The sequence below is a fragment of the Nyctereutes procyonoides genome, unplaced genomic scaffold, assembly GCF_905146905.1.
Source record: "Nyctereutes procyonoides isolate TBG_1078 unplaced genomic scaffold, NYPRO_anot_genome, whole genome shotgun sequence".
Taxonomy (NCBI): domain Eukaryota; kingdom Metazoa; phylum Chordata; class Mammalia; order Carnivora; family Canidae; genus Nyctereutes; species Nyctereutes procyonoides.
The window spans coordinates 7,414,335-7,431,081 of record NW_026575052.1 but is presented as its reverse complement, the minus strand read 5'-3'; the positions used below and the strand labels follow the sequence as shown (position 1 = coordinate 7,431,081).

Genomic DNA, 16,747 nt, shown 5'->3' with positions numbered 1-16,747 from the left:
GACAGCTGGTATTGCAGCTTTCTGGTATCAGGTTGAGAAATAAAAGCCTTATCCTCCAAAGACAGTGCTGTGCCTTTTAATCTGCCTGGCAGTTTACTGAGGGTCTAGTGCAGGGCCCAGCCATTGTTTTAACTACTCAGGCCAAAGTGGTTTCCTGAGTGGTATCTGTCAAAGAATTTAAAGATAGAGAGACATTTGTCTGTGGTTCCACCAACCCCCACCTCACCCCGCCCCACATTTTTCTCATTGGATTCATGCATTTGCTGAAATCTCTGCAAGGTCATTGGTTGTCTGGGGAGATAATGGATCAGAGACTGTAATGACCACACACAGGAAGGAATATAGTCTTTGTCTAAAAGTCTATAAACAGATGACTGCAACACTGAAAATCCCTCAAGGAGGGAGAGATCTGATATCCAGAGATATATATTATGATATTCAAAGTGTCTGGTTGCCAAAAAAAATTTACGACACATATAAAGAAACAGGAAAATATGGCTCATTCACAAGAAAGAAGAAATTGAAGGACACCTGTGTGGCTCAGTGGTTGAGTATCTGCCTGCATCACAGGTTGTGATCCTGGGGTCCTGGGATGATTCCTGCATCAGGCTCACTGCAGGGAGCCTGGTTCTCCCTCTGCCTGTGTCTCTACCTCTCTCTGTGTTCACTCATGAATAAATAAATAAAATCTTAAGAAAGAAAGAAGAAAAGAAGAAATTGACAGGAAGCATCCCTGAAGAAGCCTAAATATTAAACATACCAGACAAATAAATTAACTGCCTTTAATATGCTCAAATTGCTGAAGGAATCATGCACAAAGAGCTAAAGGAAATCAGAAGAATGATGTATGATCAAATTTAAAGAGGTAGAAATTACAAAAGTGAACCAAATAGAAATTCTGGAACTAAAAGCTGTAATAGCTAAAATGAAAACTAGAAGATTCCAATAATAGATCTGATCAAGCAGAAGGAAGAACCAACAGCCTTGAATATGGAGTAGTTAAAATCTCTGAGTCAGTCAGGGATCACTGATTTGGCACGAACTTGCTGCATGAAAATCCATCTTTAATTTTTGAAATGGAATTTCTGGTGTTTCTATATGAAACTATGAGTATCGATGAATTGTTTAAATAAAAAAATCCCCATAGTTTATTTTTAAGTAAACTTTATAATAATACATATTGGAAAATTATTTCATTAACCATACAAAGGAGCCTTTAAAAGAATTGCTCAGTTTGAGGAGCAGATACGAAAACCAATCAAGAAAAGTGAACAGTACCTGGGGGCCCATGGGATACCGTCAAGCATACCAACATGGACATTAGAGAGTCCCAGAAGAGAGAAAGTAGACAGGAAGGACAGAAAAAATATCTGAAGACATAACCGGCAATAACTTCCCAAATTTGCTCACAGATAGGAATCTACATAACCAGGAAATTCAGTGAACTCTTAAGTTAGATAAACTCAATGAGATTTACTCCAAGTATATTACAATGAAACTTTTGAATGATAAAGACCAAAAAAGAAATTTTTGAAAGCAGCTAGAAAGAAGTGACTTGTCCTATACAAAGAATCCTCAATAAGATCAGCAGCCAATTTTTCATCAGAAGATACTGGAATGATCTGTTTAAGAAACTTAATAACTTTCAGTGCACCTGGGTTGCTCAGTCAGTTAAGTGTCTGACTTTGGCTCAGGTCTTGATCTCAAGTCCTGGAATCGAGCCCCAATTTGGACTCTGTATTCACTGGGGAGTCTGCTTCTCCCTCTCCCTCTCTCATTCTCCCTGCTTGTGTAGTCTCTCTCAAATGGATAAATAAAATCTTTAAAAAAAATTTTTTTAAGAAATTTAATAACTTTAAACCAAGAATTTTACATATGACAAAATATCTTTTAAAAATGAAGAGGAAGTAAAGACATTTCCAGATTGAAAAGCTAAGTGAGGGGGATCCCTGGGTGGCGCAGCAGTTTGGTGCCTGCATTTGGCCCAGGACGTGATCCTGGAGACCTGGGATTGGGTCCCACGTCGGGCTCCCGGTGCATGGAGCCTGCTTCTCCCTCTGCCTGTGTCTCTGCCTCTCTCTCTCTCCCTGTGTGACTATCATAAATAAAAAAAAAATAAAAAATAAAAAAGCTAAGTGAGTTTGTCACCAGGAGACCTGCCCTACAGGAAATGCTGAAGTAAGTCTTTCAAGCTGAAACAAGAGGACACTAGACAGTAACACCAAGCTATATGAAGAAATAAAGATCACTACTGGTAAAAGTAACTACATAGGTAAATATAAAAGCAAGTATTACTGCGTTTTTGGTTTGTGGCTTCTCTTTTTTGTTTCTATATTGTTTTAAAAGGCAAATCCATAAAATAATAATTATAAATATGTATAAACAGACACACATGTATAAAGATGTAATTTATTAAGATAACATAAAGATGATTTCTTACACAATTCCCATATGACCCAGCAATTCCGCTTCTAGGTATATATCCAGAAATAAGAAAACATATAGCACCTGGGTTTCAAATAATCATGGATTCAGGTTCCAGTCTTGTACCACGTCCTGTGACTCTGAGCAAATTACTTGATTTCTCTAAACCTCAGATTCGTCACCTAGGAAATGTTAATAATAAACATAATAAATGATCAAATAAATTTTAATAATGTAGAATTTTATGAGGATTAAATAAGATAATGTTTAAGAAGCACTGAGCACAGAAAAGTAATCAATTATACATGTGATTGTTACTAATAAAAATGTTTAAAGGCAATTAGGAAAATGAGGTTTTAGAAAACCTGGTCTTCTCTATCCTTACTTTTCAACTTTTTTCTAAAATACTTGATTCACTGCCCTTTCTCTGGGATCTCTAGTACGTTCTGCAAGTAGTGATGAGCTGATCCATAAATTTGAAGCCCAGCCTTCTAGGCTCCAGAAAGTTCAGATAACTTACACAGAAACACAGGGGTTCTGAGAAGCAGTAGTGGGGACAGGATAAGTTAAACTGGTATTCTATGTAGCTGCTCTAATCTAGAATAAATATGGAAAATGTTTCAAGATTTTGAAAAATTGATTTCCTATTATTAAGAGAACTTATCACCATCATCTCGTGCTTTTGTGTGAATATGAAGTGTGGAGGTAGGGTATTTATTAATTTATCAACATTGAGTCAGAGAAATTAGAATACTGAAGCGTGTTCCTAAAACTTTATAGGAAAATATTATTTTAAAATGCTACATAAATGGTAAAGACAAAACAGTAGAATGCATTTTTCCCCCACAAAATTCAAGGTAGTTTTTCCTTTGTGGATCTGGGGATAGCATAAGAATACATCAAAGTCTTCAAAGATATTAGAGAAAAGCTGTTGCTAATAATCTTTAATATTTTCATCTATGGCCTTTGCATAGTGAAATTTCATTAAGCAAAGCATACTTCTCTATCACATTGCTTTATACCCTTGAAAATTACCAGTGATTTTGATTATTGTTTTTAACTATCCCTCAAGAACTGAACAACTATGGCATGATTTCTGTTTTTTATATTTAGTATATATGTACAATCATAATTTTATGTACATGTGTCAGAATGGCATAAAAATCATCAAATTTTCAAGTATTACTTTTTAGCAATTGAGGTGAAATTCGTGTAACATACGGTTAACCATTTCAAAGTATATGATTCAGTGGCATTTAGTGTATTCACAATGTTATACAACTACCACCCAAAATACTTTGTTTTAAAGATTTTATTTATTTATTTGACAAGAGAGAGAGCGAGCGAATGAGCGTGCATAGCAGGGGGATCAGGAGAGGGAGAAGCAGACTCCTCGTAGAGCTGGGAGCCCAATGTCGTGCTCTAATTCAGGACCCTGAGATCATGATGTGAGCTGAAGGTAGACGCTTAACTGACTGAACCACCCAGGTGCCCCCTCCCAAAAATACTCTTACTGCAAAAGAATTGTTAAAAGTTTAGTCATCAGGGCAGCCCCGGTGGGCGCAGCGGTTTAGCACCGCCTGCAGCCCGGGGTGTGATCCTGGAGACCCAGGATCAAGTCCCACGTTGGGCTCCCTCTAATGGAGCTTGCTTCTCCCTCTGCCCGTGTCTCTGCCTCTCTCTGTGTGTGTCTCTCATGAATAAATAAAATGTTTAAAAAAAAAAAGTTTAGTCATCAGAAGTTTTCTTTGTACAACAGCATTATATAATTGGAGATTTTAAAAAAATTTTTACAGGGGGGGCGGGTAGTTATTCTCTATCAAATGAAGAGAAAGTTCTTGGGTTGCCCCTCCTTAGATGTGCCCTGTAGTTAGATGGTATTCAATTCAGGATTAAATTATGTCCTAGAAAATAGAGTATGTCAAATTTGTGAAGTTTTTTTGTCCACATGTAAGTACTGTGGGGGCAACTACAATGCTTATTATAGTACTTGTATGTACTTACTGGCATAGGGATCATAAAAGAAGCTCAGATTGGTATATGAGCAGCACATTGTTATGCAGTGGAAACAGTGCCTGGTCTTGCTAGTATGGGGCTTTTCCCTTCTAGGTTAGTGAGTAGCTCTATGAGGTGTATGCTCCTAGAGCCCTGTTGGTGCCTAGTGAGTTGCATATTCTTAGTGCAGTGAGTGCTTAGAACTGGCTGAGTTTGGTGGTGGTATTCCCATCTTAGAATAAGTCCTCCTGGTAGAGGTAGTAGCTGAGTCAGAATTGAACTCCATCCCCCACTCCCATCCCCATCTCTGACTCTAGTGCCAGTATCTGTACCTCTTGTGGAGGCCTTAGCACTTAAATACATGGTAGAGCAAGCCACTGTTCTGGGAGAATTTGAAAGTCTGTACACTTGTTTTTATGCTTTCCAGTGTCATTGTCATAGATGTGAGACAACAGCGAGATAATCCTTATCAACTACTTAAGAACAAAGTGAGAGTAGCCTTGGACTACCAGTATCTGAGGACAGGAGACATGAAGCCAGTGCTTCCTTTTTTGCTTTTATTAAACATTTATTTATTCACAAGAGATACAGAGAGAGAGGCAGAGACATAGGCAGAGGGAGAAGCAGGCTCCCTGCAGGAAGCCTTATGCGGGACTCTATCCCAGGACCCCAGGATCATGGCCTGAACTGAAGGCAGATGCTCAGCCACTGAGCCACCAAGGCGTCCCAAAGCCACTGCTTCTTATAGGGCTGCAGAGCTCCTCATGTGTGTTCAGTGAGCTTCTTAGGGGTGCTCTGAAGGCTGACGCAAAGGCATTTTTGCGTTGGGTTTGACCCTCACAGGCCATGACAATGTGGTTCATTGCAGTGACTACATATTTACAGTCTTTCTCCATACCAGCATATTCAGTCCTTTGGAATTGAATGAGTTTTGTGGGAAAAAGATCTTTTGTGCAATACTTATAAAACCCTTTGTTTTTGTTGCCCTTCCTACAATTCACTGGTTGCTGAGGAATTTTATAATATGACATCATTTCTCTGACTTGGATTCAGAATGGTCAGGAGGTGTTTGAAGGACTTAACCAAATTTAGAATTTTGACAGCTGTTCTGTGGTAGTACTGATTGATACTAAACCATTGTCTACAGAAGGAGTTAAATTGAACTGTTAATATTCCCTGCCATAGGGATACCTGGGTGGCTCAGCAGTTTAGCACCTGCCTTCGGCTCAGGGTGTGATCCTGGAGTCCCGGGATCGAGTCCCACATCGGGCTCCCTGCATAGAGCCTGCTTCTCCCTCTGCCTGTGTCTCTGCCTCTCTTCTCTCATGAATAAATATGTAAATTATTTTAAAAATAAATATAAATATTCCCTGCCATAGAGTTATGTCACTGCTAAGAGCATGACTGAGGATTTGGAGTGATCATAGCCACAGAGAGAATTTTAGGGGTCTTGGTGGTTTGTTGTTTTTAAAGAGAATTAAGATAGACTATATAAAAAGTTGGAGAAGTATTCAGAAAGATAGCAGAGTGAGAATCTTTCAGATATCCCATGTAAAATAGAACATATAGCCCATGACTGTGTTTTCCTCTGAGTGTTACTAATACTGATTTATATTAATACAGATAACATTTTATGTTTCAGAAGTTGGACTTTATAGAGTCTGATAGTTCCTGTTCCTCTGAAGCACTTTCAAAAAAAGAACTCTCTGCTGAAGAGCTATATAAGCGACTCGAGAAACTCATTATTGAGGACAAAGCGAATGATGAACAGATCTTTGACTGGGTAGAGGTATAGAGATTATGTCACTTTCCCTGATATTTCTATGAGAACAGTTTTTATGGGATACCTTTCATTCACATTGACAGGCACACCTCAGAGATAGTGTGGGCTCAGTTCTAGACCACCATAAAGTTAATATGCAAGTCAAATTAATTTTTTGTTTTCTCAGTGCATAAAACAGTTATATTCACACAATACCATAGTCTATTAAGTCTGTAATAACATTATATCTTTAAAAATGTACATAATATCTTAAAGAAAAATACTGTATTGCTAAAAATTGCTAACCATCATCTGAGCTTTCAGTGTCATAATTGCTGATCACAGATCATTGTAACAAATACAATAATAATTTAAAAGTTTGAAATACTGTGAAAATTACCCAGACACACAAACAAGTGAACAAATACTGTTAGAAAAATGGTGATGATAGAATTCCTTGATTCAGGGTTGCCATAAACCTTCAATTTGTAAAAAACACAGTATTGAAGTATGCTAAAGCGAAGCACAATAAAACAAGGTATGCCTATATCTTCCCTTTCACTTCATAGGAGTATTTAACCTTAATGAAGCTAGTTATTTTTTCATATATGTGTATTCAAAACTATAAGGGTGGGATCCCTGGTTTGGCGCCTGCCTTTGGCCCAGGGCGCGATCCTGGAGACCCGGGATCGAATCCCACATCGGGCTCCCGGTGCATGGAGCCTGCTTCTCCCTCTGCCTGTGTCTCTGCCTCTCTCTCTCTCTCTCTGTGTGACTATCATAAATAAATAAAAATTAAAAAAAAAACTATAAGGGTTTGTTGTTTTTTTAATTTAAATTCATATAGTGTGTTTAGTTTCAGAGGCGGAGGTCAGTGATTCATCAGTCTTATATAATACCTAGTGTTCATTATGTCACATGTCCTCCTTAATGTCCATAACCCAGTGACCCCATCCCCCCACCCACCGCCCCTCCAACAACCCTCAGTTTGTTTCCTATGATTAAGAGTTTCTTGTGCTTTGTCTCCCTCTCTGATTTCATCTTGTTTTATTTTTTTCCCTCTCTTCCCCTATGATCCTCTGTTGTTTCTTAAATTCCACATATGAGTGAGATCATACGATAATTGCTGGGTTGTAGGGTAGCTCTATTTTCAACTCTTTGAGGAACCTCCATGCTGTTTTCTGGAGTGGCTACACCAGCTTGCATTCCCACTAACAGTGTAAGAGGGTTCCCCTTTCTTCACATCCTTGCCAACATCTTTTCCTGACTTGTTAATTTTAGCCATTCTGACTGGTGTGAAGTAATACCCATTGTGGTTTTTCTTTTTTCCTCTTTTTTTTCCGTTGTGATTTTGTATAAGACTTTATTTTTTTAAGATTTACAGTCTTTTTTAAAAAAAAAGATTTACAGTCTTTTATAAGGTCAAGTAAAACTAGTCAAAACAGGAGCCACTTTTCTGAGTCTCATTAGTCTCATATACCCTACATTTTACTATTCAGAAAATATATACTTTTTTCTAAATGTACTTGCATTTTAAGTACTATTCTGGATGAAATTAATAAATAATATGTAATTATTATGAATTATATTGACTTTCATTTTCATACTAATTCTCCCTTCTGAAAATTTTATACTTTATCTTTCTTGTGGATTCTATTGATCATGTCTCTTTTTAATCTGCTACCATATTTTTTTAGTGGTTGTTCTTTATGTAAGTATGTTTTATTTGTATATATTTTCCATGGAATCATATAATCAAGTTGAAAGAAAGTCATAGAGGGCTAATCTCTTGGATAAATCCTTTTTTGTAGTCCTTGTAATGTTTTTTTTTTTTTTTTAAGATTTTATTTACTTATTCATGAGAGACACACAGAGAGACAGAGACAGGCTCCTTGCATGGAGGCTGCTATGGGACTCGATCCCAGGACTCCCTGAGCCAAACGCTGATGTTCAACCGCTGAAACACCCAGGCATGCTGGGTTGTTATTTTTTTTTTATCCACTCTCAGGTGTTGAGAAGTAATGAAGCTTCTGATAATTAGGGGTTTTTTTCTTAATATGATTTCCTCCATGTCTATTCAGGATAATAAGTCTATGCTGTCACCTAGTTGGGAATCTTAATTAATTGTAATAGTTTATCATTATATCCCTGTCTCCCTCTCTAGATTCTTTCACCCTTTCTTGAAATTTTCCTATCCAGAAACATAGTCTGGATTTTTAGTATCCCTCTCACAAGTGACCTCTGCAAACTGAGCATGATTGCTGGAGGTGATGCAACACTGTGGAGTTAGGCAGTGCTGTTCCATTTCTTGTTTTGGACTCTGAGCTTCTGGCAGGCTTACCACACTGAACTCAAATTGCTCTTTCAGTCATCTAGTACCCATTCTTTTATGTTCTATAATTTAGTCATTTCTCCCATCTAGAACTTTAATGCATTTGGTTTTTGAACCAGAATGGGGCTTTTAAAGATTTTTTTAAACTTTTATTTGACAAAGTGCATGCACAAGCAGGGGGAGCAGCAGGCATAGGAAGAGGGAGAAGCAAACTCCCAGCTGAGCAGGGAACCCAATGTGCGCTCGATCCCAGGATCCTGGGATCATGACCTGAACCAAAAGCAGACACTTAACTGGCTGACCTTCCCAGGCTCCCTGAGATGAGGCTTTAAAAAATTATTTCTGCTTGTGTTCATCTTCCTAAATTAGATGCAAGTTTGTGTCTATTGGAACATTTTAGATTCTGACTTTGGTTATAAAATTCCCTTGCCATCTTTTTCATTTTGTATCCTCCTTGCATTTCATTAACAGCCAACTTTATCCTAATTCAAGTTATGGGCAAGAATGTGTGTGAATGGGGCAAAGTAGCTTCCTTTCAGGGACAAGATCCCACCCCTACCCCCACGGACACTTCCAGCTGTTAACCTGTTTATTATTTTACATCATTCTACTGTCTTATTTCATCTTTTCACCTTGCCCACAAGCAGACAGCTACCATTACATAATTTGTCAAAGGCCTTGCTGAAGTCCAGGAAATATACACTTATACCCATCTGAGCTACCATATACTAATCAAATCCGAAAAGGAAAGGTTAGTTTAGCATCACTTGTTTTTCGTGTGCTTACGTATTCCTCTTTGTGTAACCATCTCTTTCCTCTCTAAGACTTTTAAGCCATTTGAGTGATAGTTTATTGTAGGATTTAGCACAGAATCAGCATCAGCCTTTCCAGTATGCTACTGTATGCCTTACTTTCTGTTTTAGAAATACAGTCAGCCTTTACATGTTTAGCGTTATTAGTATTGTAAGATGATGCTATTTTCACCTCTTCATCCATGTTAGGTCCACTATCTTATGTCACTTATGTCTACCTATCCTAGGCCAACATTTATTCTCTTTGCAGAGAAGAAAAAGGGTAAATTTCACTGAATATAGATTATACTAATAAAGATGACTTAAGAAAGGAAAGAGAAAACAGAAATGCAACAGTGGCTGAACTTCCCAGTACATGAGGATATCTGTTGCTTTGTGTTGGTACCAGTATTATGTAAATCTGAGTTTGCTTGCTCAACAGACCCATCTTCCCTCTTGTTCTTGCCCAGTTTTGTTAAGATCTTTGCTTAATCTGTAGTGTTCTAGACACTATTCTTCAGGCCTGTTCTATTCTTAAATATTAGTATGAAAATATTTAGCTTTATTTGGTAGAAGCAATGTGTAGTTTGTTTCTTTATAGAAGAAACAGTCAAAAGGTTTGGAAGTGGTACTTATTATCTAATTATTTTTAGCTAATTTGTTCAATTTTTTCAGACTCTACTTGAAATCTAAGTATCTGGGAGTTTCAGGTGATATTCATTACTTGAAATAGCTCTAACCTATCTATAAAGTCTTATTGTGCCAAAAAGTAATGGTGTGTTTTTTATTCTTCGAAAACAATTATTCAGACTTTGCAAAAGTAATTGGTCTGGGTCTAGACCAACCTGGCTTCAGTCTAAATTTTTTTTTTTACAAAGTATAAACCAACAATTGGCTATAACACATAAATCATCAGATCTTTTATACAGGACTCTTGCCCCATCCTATCCCCATCCTCAGCTGATAGCAGTGACACCACATGTTTCTATTCTTTTGGAAAAGATTGGTAAGGAAACCTCTTACTGTAACATAGTCCTCTGTGCAGTGCTGCTTGTGTCCTGCAGAGCTGGCTGTCTGACATGTTAACCCCTCTTAACTCTGCTCTTACCACATGATGTTTAAGTTTAGGTATTCAACAAAGAGAGAGCTGCTAGTTGATCTGTGTCAGTTTTAAAATTCATAAATATTTAACTGATCTCCAAATATCTTTGAAGTTCTTAGCTTTCTAACACAGGTTTATAATGACATCTTAAGTTTTTTCCTGGCCAGTCATTTTAAGGCTGACCCTTTCAGTGGAAAATACTATGCTGTGCTATTAAAAGAAGCTGAGACAAGCATTAATTCTGTTCACAGGCATAAAGAACATACACTTTGAAAAGCATTTGAAATACCTGCCTAGTAAAAGTCTCCTTTTGTTTGTGTTTACCTTTTGTTGTTCATCTGGTTTATTATGGCATTTTATAGCAAGATTTTTTTTAAGAAGATGTCAAGAGAAACTAAAAAATAAATCTGAGACCCATTTACTCTATTTTTCATATCTCTAAATATATTTTTTCTGCCATCCTTAGAAAAGACTAACATCTTCCTCACCACCACCTGAAGGAATTGAGACAATGCTTGAGTTTAATCTCTAATTCGCATTAAAATTAAGGTGAAGAAGCAACGTTAGCACATCTAAAAATAGTTGCACACTAATCAGAAAAAAATAGTCTTTAAAACACACTTTGGTGAGATCATCTTAATAAGAGTTATTTATGGAGGAAGAAAAATGTTTTTAAATGGTTATACTTCCAAATGCATAGTACACAGCACTGTATAATTGATTGAGCAAGGTATAGGCAGTAGTAAGCTCTCTGAAAACTAAATGCTGCTATTTAGAATATTTTCAGAACTGATGGTAGTTCTAGTGCTAGATGAGGCGTGGTTTAGGAGAAATCACTTCTGATGTGCAAGGGTACGTTTAACTATTCCATTTACTTTTGATTTCAGGCTAATCTAGATGAAAGCCAGATGAGTTCACCTACATTCCTTAGAGCTTTAATGACAGCCGTTTGTAAAGCAGCTATTATAGGTAAGTAACATTTCTGAAGGCAACTCTTAACATCTGAAATCCCTAGTATGTTAACTGCTGATGATATGGGTCTGAGTTTATATTGTCTTCAAAATTTGCCCTGTGAAACTTATTTTCTATGCAAATGGATGCCATTTCTGTCTACAATGCCTGGCTATCTCAAGCAGGAGCATAAATAGCTACTGTGCCTTTAGAAAGCCCAGATCTGAGCAGCTACTGAATGCCTTGTGTTCTTCAATTGAGCAGAAAGCGGGTACATGTCTCTTGGGTTGTTTCCTACTCTGTTGGATGTGGCTTTACCTTTGCCTTTAACCTCCAGTATGCAGAGCCTCCTCCGTCTTCCTTTAAGGAGTTACAGTGAATGGGTTGAATATTCTTAACCTAAATATCTGTGAAGGACTCATCGTCTCAACAGAAAAGTTATTTTATATAAAAACATATATGAGGAAAGAAAACACCAGTTGCTTCTTTTGCTTTATGTTGACCTTGGATGATAAGACAATGTCATTGAATGTTAATCAAATAGGTGGATAGGATTAGGGTTGGTAGAAACCCTAAGTATTTAAGCTGCATACAGCATTTAACAATATTGAATGAGATCATCCACCTAGCTTCAGACAAAAATTCACATTTCTATCACTGCAGTGGGAGAAAAAGTCCAATCTGCTCAAAAATTGTTCAGAATTTCAGGCCTATCATCATTTTAGAAGATAGCTTCAGAATTATAATTTAAGTTTTTTGTCAGATGAATGTTTTTTCACTGTTAGGTCTTTAATGAAGTGTAAATAACAAGCTAATAGAAAGTCATCGTTTCCAGCATCGTTGGACCTGTAAGACTAATGGTTTTGGTCTTTTTGGAGTTTTTTTGTTTTTTAAAGATTTATTTATTTTAGAGAGATTGAGCAAGGGTGAGCAAGGGAAATGGCAGAGGGAGAGGGACATGTGGACTCTGTGCTGAGTGCAGAGACTAATGAGGGCCTTGAACTCACAACCCTTAAATCATGACCTGAGCTGAAATCAAGAGTTGAACACTCAAACAACTGAGCTACTCAGGTCCCCTGTAAGACTTGTGTTTTAAAATTACAGTTATAGGGACATCTGGGAGGTTCAGTCAGTTAAGTGTCCGACTTGATTTCAGTTCAGGTTATGACCTCAGAGTCCTGAGATTGAGCCCAGTGTTTGGTTCCTCACTCAGCGGGGAGTCTACTTGAGATTCTCTCTCTCCATCTCCGTCTGCCCCCCACCTGCACACATGCTCACACTCACTGTCTCTCTAAAAATAAATATTTAAAAATAAAGTCACAGTTGGAAAGTATAAAAGCTGCTTTATAAAACAAGATTGTGTCACACTACTAACTTACAGAGGAAATAAAACCTCATGCTCCTTGGCACTGAGGATACTTTCCTCAGCCTCTTTGTACTGTGCCTTTTTACCCCAACGGGCCTAGATTTTACATGTTGTCTGCAACTGTCACTGTTAGTCCTTGTCCTCTTGGTAATGATAAAATGATTCTCTTTTACCCTTCTGAAAAGATGAGCATGAACTCTCACTTTAATTTCCTTTTTAATATTTCTTTTGTAGTTTGGAATGTCACAAACCACTATCCCTGTTTTAGTATGATTAAAGATAAAGAATTGGGTGTGCTCATTTTGAGGAAACACAGCACTCAAAATACATATAATATTTTTATTATTTCAAGGAGAATATCCCATTAATTTCAGAATATCTTAGATTTCAAAATCTTTTCCTTGGACCCCCTTGCTTCTGCTTTCCTTATAGTCACATGTCTTATCAACTCAGAAAATTTAAAATGAATGTGTGTTAACTCTTTAAATGTAATGCTTAATTCTTGTGTCACTTGTAGCCGACTGTTCTACCTTCCGAGTGGACACTGCTGTTATCAAGCAGAGAGTGCCGATCTTACTCAAGTACCTAGACTCAGATACAGAGAAGGAACTGCAAGCACTTTATGCACTACAAGCATCAATAGTAAAACTTGATCAACCTGCCAGTAAGTTTACCTTTTCTTATCCCAACCAGTGGGTGAGATTTACCCAAGCCAAGACTTCAGGGATGCTGTGATGGGTTTTGAACAGCGAATATAGAAAAATCACTACTAACAAAACTCAGATTACCAACAACTTGGATTTTTTATGTACTTTTATAAGAAAACTAGTTGGGATCCCTGGGTGGCGCAGCGGTTTGGCGCCTGCCTTTGGCCCAGGGCGCGATCCGGAGGACCCGGGATCGAGTCCCACGTCGGGCTCCCGGTGCATGGAGCCTGCTTCTTCCCTCTGCCTGTGTCTCTGCCTCTCTCTCTCTCTCTCTCTCTGTCTGTGACTATCATAAATAAATAAAAAAAAATAAAAAAAAAAAGAAAACTAGTTTATATTAGAGACTTAATCCTCTCCTAGGGCAAGTCTGCCTAAGTGATGGAAATGTATGGTGTAATATATACTTTGATCACTTGAATGTGGCTATTACGACTAAGGAGCTTAATTTTAAATATTATTTAATTAAAAATTTTTTAAGATTTTATTTGTTTATGAGAGACACAGAGAGAGAGGCAGAGACATAGGCAGAGGGAGAAGCAGGTTTCCCATGGGGAACCCAATGTGGGACTCGATCCCAGGACCCCAGGATCATGACCTGAGCCAAAGGCAATCAACCACTGAGCCACCCAGGCGCCCCACTATTTAATTTTGTAAAAGACTTTTAAAATTTATTTATTTGAGAGAGTGAGGGAGCAAGAGAGCACAAGCCAGGGAGAGGGGCAGAGGAAGAGGGAAAAGCAAATTCCCCTGCTTGGCAGGGAGCCCAATGTAGGGCTCAATCCCAGGACCCCAGGAACACCACTCAAGCTAAAGGCAGACACTTAACTGACTGAGCCACCCAGGCACCCCAAATTTTATTTAATTTAAATGTAAATAGCCCCATGTGATTAGTGACTACCCTTTTGGATAATGCAGAGCATCTTGATGGTAGCATACATGCATTGCATTACAGGCTTTCACCTTCTTTTACACAGATCTTAGTAATGAAAGAGGATACTCTTCAGAACCCTCAGCCAAGCCACAAACACATGAAGGTGTTTTAGACTAATTTTCACTTCAGGGTTATGATTAATTCTTTGCTAACCAGACAAACAAGGTAACCTGAACCACCCAAGTTTTAGTGATACTGGTAAATTAACTGAATTGTATTAAATCTTGAAAAGTCAGTAGAAACTGGTGTGAAAGTAGATAATAGTACAGGGCAATTTTAGAGATGACACTGAAGTAGCTCTTTGGCAATTCCTTAAGTTGTGTCTGTTGCTGGGCTTTCCTTCTTTGCTAGTGCTAAGGAATCCCTCTGGGAGATAAAAGTTCAAAACAAATAATCCTCAGGCTGTAATTAAGGAGACATCTAAGTCTAAATCAGAATTAACTGATTTTGTTTTCTTAAGACCTTTGGAGGGTTGTTTAACATCACAACTTCCTTTTTCTGTTCTTACAGGATGAATACTCATTAACTTTTCAAGAGATGAAATTGATACTATATGCTCAGCCCATCAAATTACAGTATCTCCCATAATTATCAACTTTAATAATCCCCAGAGAGATGTTTAATTCGAGATTTACCATCAATAGAATCTTGACCACTTGTGTCCATTTCCCCATTGGACCGGCCAGGATTTAGAGAATGAAATGACAAGTGATTTCAATATCAGCTTCACTAATAAAATTACAAAGATAAATCTAAAGAAAATTTTAATATGACTCATTCTAAGCCTAATATTTATTATCAGTTATTGTTTGTCGTATTGTCTCCCTCCATTAATATGAATAGAGGCTGACTTTAAATGAATTTAAGAAAAATAAATAAATAAATCATAAATGAATTTAAGAGCCCACAATGAAAGGGATTAAAAATAAAGAATATATAACTTTACCAACTATTTCTTTTTTGAACAATAACATAAGCTAAGTTTCCTTTTTGGGACCAAAACAGAATTAATTAAATTTGCCCAGATCATCTGGGCATTGAAAACAACAGACCATTGTTTCCTCTGGATAAAATCCATATGAGATAGTTTTTACCCATATTTTCCATATAAATTATTACTCTTTCCAATTTGAAAGCAACATTAGGAGGGGGAAAGTACTTTCTGCCTTTTTCTTCCAAAATCTGTAAAAATTATATATTTTTATTGTAAAATTTCAAACAATGGAGAATGTATAAAGAAGAAAGTTAAAATTGTATTTAATTTTTGTAGTGTGTAGCTTGAGAACTAAATCTTAATCAAACACCTCAGGACTATCAGAAAATATTTCAAACTGAACAAAGTAATAGCAATAAAAATAATTTAGATCACTTAAATCTTTTTTCATGTTCTTTAGACAAGTCGTTTTGCTATTATACTATCAAGAGGGAGTATAATGAATTATCATGGATGCTCTTCTATAGGGAAATTCCTGTGCATTCATTCATACATTCCTTAGAAATACAATCTCTCCCTCACAACTACAGCACCTCCAGAACTGATGATATGTTTTTATTTCTTTGCAGATTTGCTACGGATGTTTTTTGATTGCCTATATGATGAGGAGGTGATCTCTGAGGATGCCTTCTACAAATGGGAAAGCAGCAAGGACCCTGCAGAGCAGAATGGGAAGGGTGTAGCTCTGAAATCTGTCACTGCGTTTTTCACGTGGCTGCGGGAAGCAGAAGAGGAGTCTGAGGATAACTAAAGCTTCAAATACACAAAACGAAACAAAAGAAACAATTTAAGTATTTTTTTAAAAAGTTTCACGTCTTCGCCAATCACAGTGCAGCAAGGCCAATTCTCGCAGAAATCCCCACGTGTGCACGAGTGGGAGAGGGGAAAGAGAAAAAAGGTGATCATGGAGGAAAAAGGTACTGGAAAAAAGTAAACTTCAAACCTGAGGGCGGGAGCACTAAAACCAAAATACATGTATTATTTATAGAAAATATTTTCTGTTTTAATCTTTTCTTTTTAAACAAGGACTCATACTTTAAAAAAAAAACATCTGTTTAGCAAAAAAAAAAAAAAAGTTGAGAACTTTTAATTTATTTTAAGGACTGCAAATGCCAGTGTAATTTTTTAATTTGCAGTTTCTGTAAACAACTTGTATAATAGAAAAGCAGAGAAATAAATTTCCCTCCCCTTCAGATGCACCTCACGTTTGTTTTAAAGCATAGTAGTTAGTCCAGATTTAAGAAGGTTTGGGGTGAATAAGGTAAGAAAGATTTTTTTTTTTTTTTTTTTTGGCATCAAATCTTTCTGCCTGCCTCTCAGCTTGCTTCAGAAAATTAAAAAAAAAAATCACAATAGTAATCAAAACATACATAACCTTGGAACAGAAGGAAA

At 37.1% G+C, this 16,747-nt stretch overlaps 1 protein-coding gene across 11 annotated transcripts in view; it reads left to right on the top strand.

Moving 5' to 3' along the window:
- Positions 1-16,747, top strand: part of EIF4G3 (eukaryotic translation initiation factor 4 gamma 3) — a 335,147-nt gene extending 318,400 nt beyond the window's left edge. For all 11 annotated transcript variants that reach the window (XM_055331203.1, XM_055331202.1, XM_055331204.1 and 8 more), the window contains 4 exons: positions 6,062-6,208; positions 11,294-11,375; positions 13,241-13,387; positions 15,925-16,747. In XM_055331203.1, coding sequence (XP_055187178.1) covers positions 6,062-6,208; positions 11,294-11,375; positions 13,241-13,387; positions 15,925-16,106 — 558 coding nt within the window. In that variant the 3' untranslated portion in view covers positions 16,107-16,747. The remainder of the gene's footprint in view (positions 1-6,061; positions 6,209-11,293; positions 11,376-13,240; positions 13,388-15,924) is intronic.